We start from the raw sequence: 12,197 nt of genomic DNA, 5'->3' as shown, positions 1-12,197 counted from the left end.
TCTACCCCAACCCTGATTGTAAATCTGGAGCTTTAATGTATTCAAGTAGACAATGAAGTTGTTGACAAGAAGGTGCCTTTGTCCTAATATGTCAGGAATCGCTGCTTTTTCCCACCCAAAAAAGAGTTAATACATCTACAGTGAGGTGATGATAGCAACAGCTATTATGCTGCTAAAAGGGGTAGTATGCCTAGTTAATGTTACTGCTTACTAGTACTTCATAAATAATTAGTAACTTACTAACTATTTAATGCACATGAGATAAAACATGCCCAAAAGATGTGAAAACAGTTGCACTCTAAATCTTCATTCAAACTATTTCCTGTTCCTGATGTCCAGATATTAAAACATTCAACATTTTCAAGCAAGATAACCAGAAACTACACATCTGAACCTCACATTATGGGTCAGCCTGATCCTGTTTTTAATTTTTACCCTTTTAAAACTATTGTCACTTTTTTTAATGCCTTCATCCAGGGAAATCCTTGAAGAAAGAACTGGAAATATTTCCCAAGTGTCGGAAGGGGAAATTTCAAGTCAACTGCTTGTAAGTACAACTTCGCCCCTTTTGTTTTCATTTTGCATGTTTTATCTTGTTTACATAACCTCCAGTGGAAATACAAACATACAAGGTGTTACAAATTACTGTGTATGCTAAAAAAAAAAAGGTAAAGTGTTCCCCTGTGCAGAGCACCACGCCATGAAGGCATATAGGGGGTGTGGGGACTTTCTTGATCCGGTCGTGATGTTGCTGTGTATGCTGCTTGTACTTAATGAAGAATCTGGGACCAGATGAATCAAACCTGGGACCCATCAAAATTTGATTCATGCATATGAATTGTATTGCAAAAAACAAAAAACACACCATCCCTGTGGTGCAAACAGCCCATTGAGGGTTAAGGTGTTCCACGAGAGCTTTCATTGGATGATGCATGGTCAGCTCATTGTGTCCCATCACCACTATTTTCTGGCAGTCAAGTAGCTACCAAATTCTTGCTACAATGCTGAGTCAACACCACCATTTTGAAGCTCCAATCTGGGCCACTCACTTTGAAGGTGAGAGCTAACCAATAAGCTATCGGGGAGGCCACATACTCCTTAGCAAAACAAATTTAATAATGATGAGAAAACCATGTTTTAGAGTAGAACAAGCAGAAATGTGTGGCAATACGAGCACGTTAATAAATAGTGTAAATACCCTTCATGACTCCATGACCAACACACATTTCTGACTATAATCACAGCCAGATCAATAGAAACATTTCTCATACACATTTCTGAATATCACTAATATCTCAGTCTGATTGGAACTTTTAGGAAATTAACAAAATTCTAGCATGCAGTTAGTGAAGAATTTGTGCTATGAAACCCCTCAAGGTGCATGCTGACAACTAAGAATTCACTTCATGTTTGGGGGAATAAAATACGTGGTTGTATGAAAAATATATTTAAACAAGTGGGGGCCACCAAAATTAATAGAACCTTATTACTTTGTTTCATTAATATACAGCCCAGACCCTTACATACCCAAATTGTTAGAACTTTCTCCTTTGATAAAAGCGGTTCAGGTTTATTTCCCAATAGAAACCACCAAAATTTTGGTGAACATCCAGGACAATTGGGGAGCTACTTGAAAAGAAGTAGCGGACTCAGATCTCCACAGCCAGAAAACAGCAGCAATGGGACTGACCATGTGTCATCCAATGAAAAAGGCACTTAGCAGGCCGTGACCCCTCAGAAGGCTGTTGAGCCATAGAGAATATACCACCAATCCCTATAATGTCTCTCGCTTCTCTAAATAAGGGCTCCCCAAACTATGACCTTGGGGCTGTATCAGCTTGTTCAGTAGTTACTGGCCCTGCACAGAAAGCAGTTTGGACAGCCCTGTTCTAAATGAATGCAAAAACAGTTCCATATTTTAAATCTAAAACAAATTTTTTATATATAAACCTAAATGGGCGATCAATTGATCAACTAGATGTCAACACTAGAATAACATTCATACACTTGCAATATCGTTCTGCTTTCCCGGAATACTGATTTAGAACCACAAATTCTTTTGTGGATCTAAAACAGTAAAACAAAATTGCAGGGTGCATATTCTAATGGCCTTATTTCATTTTGTCAGTTGTTGTTATTGTGTTGGAATCTAAATCTTCATATTTCCCCAATATATAACTACATGTAAATTTATGTGAACTTCATATTTCATTATGTATAACCTGTGATAGTCATTCCTGAATAACAATGGAAAGAAGAAAATCCTGACTATAAACTAATATCTACTACACAACTCACCACAAACACACACAAATTAAACTATGTATGCATTTCTACAATGTTTATTTTTCATCACATTGTACATAGAGAAATAAACAGATTGTTATTAAATGCTTCTTCATATAGATAAATTCTTCTTTATGAATTAAAATTTTCTTTTCAATTGACTGATTTGTTTTATGTGAATTATTATACATATATGAATTAAGTTCAGTAATATTTCACTTCTTAGTGATCAAAATTGTACAAATTAATGCAATATGTACTTACAATTGTGTCATAGTGTGCTATTAACTGGGAAAAGAAAACTACAATTGGCATTCAAGCAGATTTCTGATCTTTCCTTTATACTTTTTTGGTGGAAGATTTTTAACTAATGATTTATCTCATAATAATAATAGAAGTACAATGTTGTATATTCTATCATAAAGATCCCAACTAGCATTCTAAAATGTTATGATCCATCATGTGAAACCAAATCTATCCCATGATTTCAGAATTATATATTTTTGTGTACAAATCTGAATTTGGTATTACATCTTCCTTCCCATCTTGTGTTAATTTTAATAACAAACTGTTTTACAAAAGGCGAAGACATAAGTAAAACATAATGCAGTTGAGTTTGTACTGGATATATATCCATAAATGATTAACTTATTTTCAGCAGATTACAATATTTTATCAATGAAACTTCAGAAGAATTACTATTGCAGATAAAATTTGGTCAGTGCTGGTGTATAATGGCCAAGCTAAGAACTGGTGTATTTACCTGCAAAGAAACTTGCATGCGGTCAATTAAGCCTACTACTAAACCCCTGATTGGGCAATAAGCAGCAAACTTAGTTTCCCTCCTCTACAAAGCAGCCAGCAGGAAAACATGATTTTGTCAAAATAACAGTTCTGCACTGCGAATGGGGACCGGGAGATAACGTGGCAGGGGAATAAGGGACCTATTACTAAATGTCATTCATGATGGCTTCAGGACAGGTAAAAGGCTCAATGTGTCATATGGTTTGTAGTAACAAAATAATTAGTTAAATAAGTGATTTACATCACAGCAGTTCAGATATTGCAACCTTGCATATCCTACAAGGGGTGTCCATGTTTGAGGTCCCCCCCCAACCCTTTTTCTGTATGATTACTAACATCGTTTGTGTTTATGTGTTGATTTTTAGATGGGCTCATTAAAAGTATCCATTAAAGTCTTGCAACATGTTATAACCAGGGTAATCAATTATGGACATCCTGTATAACTAGTTGAGACTACTGTGACACAATGAAGCAGAACTAATCCAAAGCTGTATGTTACTTGTTTCAACATAATAAAAACTGATAAAAACTAAATACAAATAATAGAAAAATCAGACATGTTTAGACATGTTTCCTTATGATGTTTTTTAAAGATTTTACAGATAAACCATACTTAAAACAGAAGGCATTTGATGACATGCAAACCACAATAAATGTAATATCCTCCATGAAGAGTTTTCTTGAAATAAAAAGTTTCAACAATGTTAGACTTGGCATAAGTGTGAATAAGTCAGAAAGTACCTACTTGGAAAGCAATTAAGTAACCACAAATTCATTTTTTTTAAAAAAATATGTTGATAAAGAAAGTGATTTAAATTAATAAATCCTGTTCTTTTACACAAACTTCCATTACTTTCTTCACCGATAGTTAGCAGCCCCTTTAAACAGTCATTCTTGGTTTACAGCTATTATGAAATAATAATAATAATAATAATAATAAAAAGAAAAAAAGGGGGTTCTTTACAGCTGGTTCAAGAAGTAATTTATTAGAGGCCCCTGTCAACTAGGAAGGCAGTTAGTTGAAAGGCTCCTTTAAATGCTGAAAAGAAGTGCTGAGCAGCCAAGCCTTGTTGTCAATTCTTCACTCCATTTTTGAGAGGGATGGGAAAACAAATGCACCTTAGATAGCATAACTCATACCAAATTCCAACATTTTCACACAAGTAATATTCACCATTGGCATGCACCCATATTTTCGCCTCTTCTCTTTCACCACATCATGAGGGTTCAGAAAAAACCATGTTGGATGGTAGAAGATTAACATGGGTATGCAAGTTGACACTAAGAAGCTGTTGTCTTGTCTAGATGATCATTCTCCATGTCTGTTTGGCAATATGTGAGGAGAACATATTTAGAGGAAGTACTGACCCCTCTGAAAGACTTAGCAAATCCATAATTAATTTTACAAAATACTTGTTTACTGATGTATATTATAAAGTTGATTATTTCTGCAGAACTTGGGTAATGATTACATTGTGATTATAAAGCTTTGCGTTGACAGTGCCTGTGAAAACTACAACTACTAACACACAAAAATAATGATCACGGACTTTTCATCAGCTGGACCTACCAACCTTTTTAGTATTCAATAAATTATTCTTTCAAAAAAATTTTGATATTATTTTTTGGTAGGACAGATGTCTGTATACAAATTTTAGCAGTCTTAACTAGACATCAGCTAGACAGTGAATGTTGTTATATCTCTATTATTATACCATATTTTTATTCGTTCATATAACAATAATACTAATAAACTCCATTATTATTGCAAGTGAGAGTTTAGGGGTGAACACCTTGACAGGGCAATTAGCTCTTGGTTTCAACTTGCCTAACTTCACCTACATGACAGGTATGTGTCAAAAGTGAATATTATATGTGTAAAGACACCTTAGTCACATTCCTTACTCAAACCCTTGTGAAGCAGCATTTAGGAAAAAAAACAACAGAATTCTGCGACTATCAGTTTCTGCCAAATCAAAGAGCAGAAGGTGAAACGACCTTTCTAATTGACTGGCTGTTTCCATCATCATCTGGGTTAAAAATAATCAGAATGCAGTGAACGCTATATGCGAAGGAATTGTGTGGTTACTTACACATATTACTTTACAGCCCACCCCTTAGAATGCTAGTCCGAATCTCTATAAAGCAAAAAAAATCCTGAATGAAGTACAGTCGTCCTTAGGTAAGGAAAGTAAGAACACATCTACACTAAATGATGCTTGTGATGAAAGTAATCAAATCATCCAAAGTTAAAACTTTAAACATCAACTTCTCTCACAAACCTTCCCGCTTCGTGTATGCATGTAATAGAACTACCATTTCTGTGTTATTATCTCAGGACTTCTTAACATAGCATAAGTGACACAATACATATTTACACTTAGGTGAACATCGTTAATGAAAAGACACATTATAAAAATTCAGATAATTATTAGTGTAATGATGAAATGCAATAAGTTTCCTGAACTGGTGCACGTGTAATTTTTATCTGTAACTGTAAAGGATAGATTCTCTTTATTGCTACTAAATTATCTCATATTTATTGGTATGTTACTTTTATACAACGAAGTGTTGTAACTGAACACATTAATACATTTAATTAAAGATTGTATCTAATTGGTCTATTACTATGCATGATAGGAATTCAAAGGTGTACAGTTCCTATGATACTCACCTTACCACAAAAAATGAGAATAGTAAAAATTTAAATTGTAATATTTCCTTCAACTTTTACGATAGTGGCTGAAAGACAAGGAATACAATAACACCTTTCGATAAGAAGTGAGTGGAAGAGAGCAACTTGCAAAGCAGCCTAAAATAAAAATAAAATGGTGGTACAGGTTATTTCAAGATAGTTAAAGATTTTTTTTTTACTTTACGTCATTTCTTAGATTGGTGATTTTAAAGTAATTTAGCATCTGTTAAAGGGGCAAGCTGTAATATACATAAAGAAATTCACATGAAACCCAAAGAAAATATTTTTTTTTGATCCAACTTAACCCTTTCACTGCTGAAGATATATTCCTCTCTGACATGATGTTTTGTGCTGATGATCATCACCTGATTCATTTACAGTTAATAATTCTTCCACTTCTGCTCCAGTAAGGTAGCATGGATAACAAAACTTACTAGTAGATACCACCTTTGACAATCCTGGGATTCCTATAGTCACTTGGTTAGTGAGGTGTTCTAGAAGTGATAAACTCACAACACCTAAGACCCTTTTTTATGCCACTCAAGAATAGGAATCAGTGTAAAATTAATTCCATTCTGTTCTTAAGAGAATATTTAAAATCTTAGGCATGTAGAGCCATCTAAGTTAATATTTTCAATAAGAAAAAATCTACTGAATCCATAAATCTACAAGTTCAACATGGCAAACATTTCACAGAACATATTAATTACGGTTTCAGCAGTGTAAGGGTTGAATATATGCATCTATGATACCAGAGTGAAATTGTGAGATGCTTAGTGCCTAATACTACAGCTTGTCTATTCTCAAACTCGAAAAAGCCTTCTGGAAGTTACGCTGTTAATTCCAATGAACTGGAACACGGATAAACCAAACAAACTTCATGCTTTAAACATGCTTCCAATCACTCCTTATGGTTAAATTGTTCTCTTGGTGGTTCTTCACTGATGATAACCCTAAATATCCAGCCTAATTACTTTATGCAAAAAAGCATAACTAAATATGGGTTCAATCCACATTAATTCACAAAGCACTACCTACATAATTAATGTTATCCACTTCCTGTTATTGTACTCTCAAGAGCTCATTCTGTATTTCTTCAAGGAATGGTTTCCTTTATATTCTCATTAAATATGCAGTCCCTTTTTAATAAATATGCCTCAAATCTGTCAAGCTAAGGGCTGATGAGAGCTCCTTAGTAAATATGTAGTGGATAAAATATTTCAATATTATGCAAATGCAAGTGAACCATTTAAGATTCCCTCGTAATTACAAGTGCTGGACAGAACATGCGGTCTCTTCAAATAACATACAGCAATAAAACATTGTGTTTGTATCTTCAAGGGTTAGAAAGATTCACATGGAATTCACAAGGATTTTAAAAGTTGTGTGTGTTTCAATGATGTAGCATGTTTCATTGTTTTTGCCATACATATATTATAATAAATCGCATCTCTCCAACTACCCACATACATCTTGCGGCACAATATGTAAGTATTGGAACAAAATACAATAAAAATATGTTAATGTAAAAAAGAGAGAATAGAAGGTAGCCATCACCTGAAAATTTAAATGTACTGGAATACTAAGATCGTAATTTAATCTAAATTAAATTATCACACTGTATCATCATCATATTACTTGAATTATCTGTAATTACAGTCGCATGAGTTATCTGCCAGTTCGCAACATACCAATAAATGTGAAATAATTCCATGTAGCTTTCATCTCCAGCCTGACTCACTGTAAACTATAATAGTAATAAAAATGAGAGCATAAGACACCAGCAGAACATGATGAGAACAATCTTCCTTTGCTACTTGTAAATTAGAAGGAAAGCAACAGGAAAAAATATGTTACTAACCAACAACATTTAACTATCCAAATATTGTACTTTTGATTCTCTAATGTAATACAGAATAACAATAGATTTATATATTCTTCATGTTTACTGTCTAGAATTGCATTCTTGCAAAATATTTAACATTCAATTGCTAGCATCTGATTACCTGTCTCGCTTGTGTTTCTTAGATTTCTTCTTCTTTTCTCGCCTTGCATCGGGACTGGATGAACTGCAACAGACAAAAAATTGCTACTATGAGCACATAATTTTCTCTTAAAGGGGACATAAAAATATCAACATCTATTTTTTTTCCAGAAATAAATAGATGTTTGGGGAAGGGAGCGTGTATTCTCCCAAAACGTAACGACCAAAAATTGTATTTATGTGCTTGTAAGAACCGTAAACTGCAAGCAATATGCACATATTATTTTAAAATCATATACGACCAGGAATAAAACCAAAATAAATCCAACACAATATAAAAATTGAAAGTCCAACATATATCCAGTTTCCTGAACAATGGATGCAATTTCTGTTGTGGTCCATGGTGACATCATGAAGGTTCAATTACTAGAAGGAAACCAACATTAACTTCCAAGGTCAGTCTATGGACTGATATGATTTTGTTTCTGCCTCTTTTGGCTGATTGAAAAGATGAGGATGATAAGATGAAATTGGCAAAAGGACAATTGTAAACTTACATAAACAGGACACAAAATGAGCTACACAAAGGAGTATACTGGCTATGAGTCCAGATACCAGACCCCTGTTAGACTGCAAAATGTAGTGCAAGGTGTACTACCAGAGAGGTTGATATCTGAGTGTCTTCCGAAAAGATTACTCCTTATACCCCATCCAACTTTGCAATTCAAAACATCTTAAGGGCATGAGGGAGTATTTCCGCCAGGTTCTTCTCGCTGCGACAGCACTGTTGCCAGCTTTGAACTGGGGCACCTGCCCCATATGATGCCATCACTGGCTTCGGCCCACATAGATCAGCTCTTACCATGAGTATACATTTTGCACGTGACATGATATTGTTATTTACACATTACCCCACTCCCTCTTACCTTTCCAGCTACTTTCTTAATAGGATCTTCGCTGAGGTGAAGTTGAAAATATTGTTATGCCCGAATCCTCTATTTTCGATTTCATATGACCATCAGTGGATTATTGAGATGGGTGATGCCGCCAGATCTAGACAGTGAAAACTAAATTGTCATTGCTTTAAAATAATAGCAGCACCCATACTCCTCTGACAACTAAAATTACCATAGGAGTAAAACTTTATCAAACCTTCCTAAATCTAGCTCCTTGAAGGTCAACTTTAGCTCCACTTAAGCTGAAATTTAGCACTTTTATGCACATCAGGTTTTGTAACACTGCCAGAATGGCCGTAAGAGGCAAGGAGAAATGCATTACGCTTATGGGAGCATTATTTTATTTGTTCTCTCTGGAATATCAAACATCCACTGGTGTAGAAAAGTACATGGACGGAAAAGGGATACGTTGAACAATTCTTTGGTAGTAGGAAAAATCGAAACTCCCATTTGATTAGCCGTAAGTTGAAGTTGATTTCCCAAAAGGAATACATGGGATTCTGTAAATACTTGTTCATCATATTTTTCAACTATCATTTCTAGCTTAATAATTAACTTAAAAACAGCATCTACTTGGAACATGGAGAGGAATTCATACTCTATTGTCCAACAGGGAATTTTTTTTAGTAGCAGTGCCCATTCCAACGATATTGAAATAAATGCACAACTGGTGCGAAACGGTCACTCTTCCCCTTAAAGATGGGCAAGTAACACGCTGTTGTAAATTGAAAATAAAATGTGTCCTATCATTATGGGACACCCTGCACATACATACATGCAATAGAATTCCCACACAAATTCTTACCTGTCTCTGGCTTTCTTCTTTCTTTTCTTGCTTCTCTCCCCCTCTTTATCCTTGTCTTTTTCCCTGCTGACGCTTGAAGCCCGACTGGGGCTTGAACTTGGGCTGTCTGTGGGAGTGTGGACAAGCGTGTACTTTTTCTGCGCTTCAGCAGCTGCCTTGGCTGCAGCCTCCTTGGCTCGCCTGTTTGGGTCCAAGCTGCTCCCTTCCACAAAAAACTCTGAAATTCCAAATGCCTCTCGAAGCTTCGCATTTTTCTCTTGCTGAGCTTCTGCCACCTGATGAGTTTCTCTAACACTGCAAAGAAACAGAGGAATGGAGAAATTAGTAACATGGAAGATGCGTACGTGCACACAAACTAATATGCTGGCCGATTCAGTTATCTTACTACACATATGTCTGTACTCTGTTAGAAAACAATAAAAACAGCCAGCTAACGTGGCCAGCATAAAGGGCTATGCCATTCATCACTCATCATCACAATTAATCCAAGAATATAAAAGGGACATGCAGTAACCAAAATAGACTGAGACAATAAAAATAATTACATATTCTGGTCAAATTTTGTAACGTTCCTAGATACATACAACTGTGGGCAGTTGAGCAAATTATTCTGTTCTTGCTGCAAATGAACTCCAATTAATATCCACAAAGAGATTGTTAACCATGTTAGCAAAGATTGCTAGGAATGCAAGCACAAAACTTTTGCTATCTGATGTTCATAAAATCACGAAGCGTGACAAAGGGGGCACTAGCTACTATAAATAAGTGTTGTCAAGAAGAAGCCTTGTATCTTGTAATAATCTATATTAATGTACAAGGGCATCATTAACAATAGTGCAAAACAGCAACACGTCAGGGCTACCATCATTGAGATGCCATCCCTGGGCCACTAAGCATTATAAAATAAATATTCGCCTTTCAAAAACAGAGTGCTCTAACATCATGCTGATTGATGAATGAATAAGTGTAAATTATATATAAAACCAGTTTGCTTCAGCACGTTGCTATGTTGAAGTTAATTCCTTTCAAGGGTGCCTGGAGAATGCTCCGCCATTTATTAGAGCTTGGGTGAACCCCAGAGCCACTCAATGCAGTGACAATGCCCGAAACAAATGAACAGGTGCATGAAATGATTCTCGCAGATCGACAAGTTTCTGATAAAAAGATAGCAGAAGACCTAGGAATATCCTGTGAACGCGTTGGAGTCATTATTCGTCATCATCTTCACATGACAAAACGGTCGGCCAAGTGGGTGCCGAAATGTTTGCATACCGACCAAAAGCATGCAAGGGTGCTTGCTTCCAGAAACGTTTTGAGCAGGTCGGCAATAATTTTGTGAAACGTTTGGTCACGGAGGATGAAACGTGGATCTATTTGTATGATCCAGAGACAAAAGACCAATCAAAAGAATGCCGTCACAGTCATGGACGTCCGCAGGATTTTTTCCAGGGAGGGGCAAGGAAGGTATTTTTTTCCAGGGGGGGCAAACGAAGGCAAATTTTCCCCCAAAATAGTGTTGTTCCCTAAAAAACATTGCTTAAATTTGAATTTATGGTGTTCATGCAATAATTAACACATTTTATTGTGGCTAAAATGAAATTAGATGTGTGAAATACATATTTTTTGGTTGACTTTCATTTTCCAGGGGGGGGCCACGGCCCCCCCTTGCCCCCCTTCCGGACGTCCATGGTCACAGTGGTACACCGAGACCAATAAAGTTTCATGTTCAAAAATCAAGTGCAAAGGTTCTTGCCAGTGTTTTTTAGGGAAAGGGATGGGGTTATCTTTGTTGATTATCTACAACACGGTCACACCATTACCGGGGCTTACTATGCTTCATTACTGGACAGGCTTCACTCAGAGATGAAGAAAAAACGCCGTGGAAAGTTGTCTCGAAAAGTTGACTACCTTCACGACAATGCATCCCCTCACAAGAGCAATGCAAAAATTGGCTACGTTAGGGTTTGAAAACTTGGATCACCCACCCTATTCACCTGACCTGGCCCCATCGGACTATTAGCTGTAAATGCATGGTTTGACACCCAATCCAACTTGCCGATGCCGTCCACACGTAATGTTTTGTTTGATCCGTCTGACATGATCATGCAAGACTAACAACAAAACATTACCACCCATGCTTTACACACATTTCTTGTCAACTTTTTAGAGTAAATGACAGTCACAATATTCTACAAACTGGTGGGGACATCCGCTTTTCTGCTAATCACGGGCCGTAATGGTGGATTGCAGTTTGGGAAGCTACAAACATAAGGAGGACTTTGCATCTGAGATGAGTTCCTGACGCCTTGCCTTTTTCTCTTAAGCTTTTCCTCCCGACTCGGGACATGAGAGGATTACGCCAATAGGATCAGCGCGGTCGACTCAAATAGGATAGCAGTCTTCGTCGGTGGTTTAGCCTGAGAGGCAGCCAGATGCGTGCTTCCATAGCGCCATCCACTTTCCTATCATTAAAACATTGCTCTCTCGCTCGACACATCCCTTATCGAAGTGGACGGGAAAGTACTTTCGTGAAAAGATCCAACATTTACACGAAGAACGCAGAATGGTTTGATTTATTTTTTTGTCATTTAGCGTCGCTTTCTGCAACTGTTGGCTAATCGCAACGATGAGGATGAATGATATGATTAAACTGACGAAGAGAGACTC

General features: G+C 36.4%; 1 protein-coding gene across 5 annotated transcripts in view; it reads right to left on the bottom strand.

Annotated features, from left to right (window-relative positions):
- Srrm234 (Serine-arginine repetitive matrix 2/3/4) overlaps positions 1-12,197 on the bottom strand; it is a 369,905-nt gene that overhangs the window by 59,054 nt on the left and 298,654 nt on the right. For all 5 annotated transcript variants that reach the window (XM_083128349.1, XM_083128350.1, XM_083128351.1 and 2 more), the window contains 2 exons: positions 9,531-9,824; positions 7,792-7,854 (listed from right to left, as the gene is read on the bottom strand). In XM_083128349.1, the coding sequence (XP_082984475.1) occupies positions 7,792-7,854; positions 9,531-9,824 (357 nt within the window). The remainder of the gene's footprint in view (positions 1-7,791; positions 7,855-9,530; positions 9,825-12,197) is intronic.

Source organism: Lepisma saccharinum, chromosome 9, assembly GCF_977018435.1.
Source record: "Lepisma saccharinum chromosome 9, izLepSacc3.1, whole genome shotgun sequence".
NCBI classification, from domain to species: Eukaryota; Metazoa; Arthropoda; class Insecta; order Zygentoma; family Lepismatidae; genus Lepisma; species Lepisma saccharinum.
Note: the sequence above shows the minus strand (reverse complement) of the source record. Positions and strands in the feature narration are given on the sequence as shown.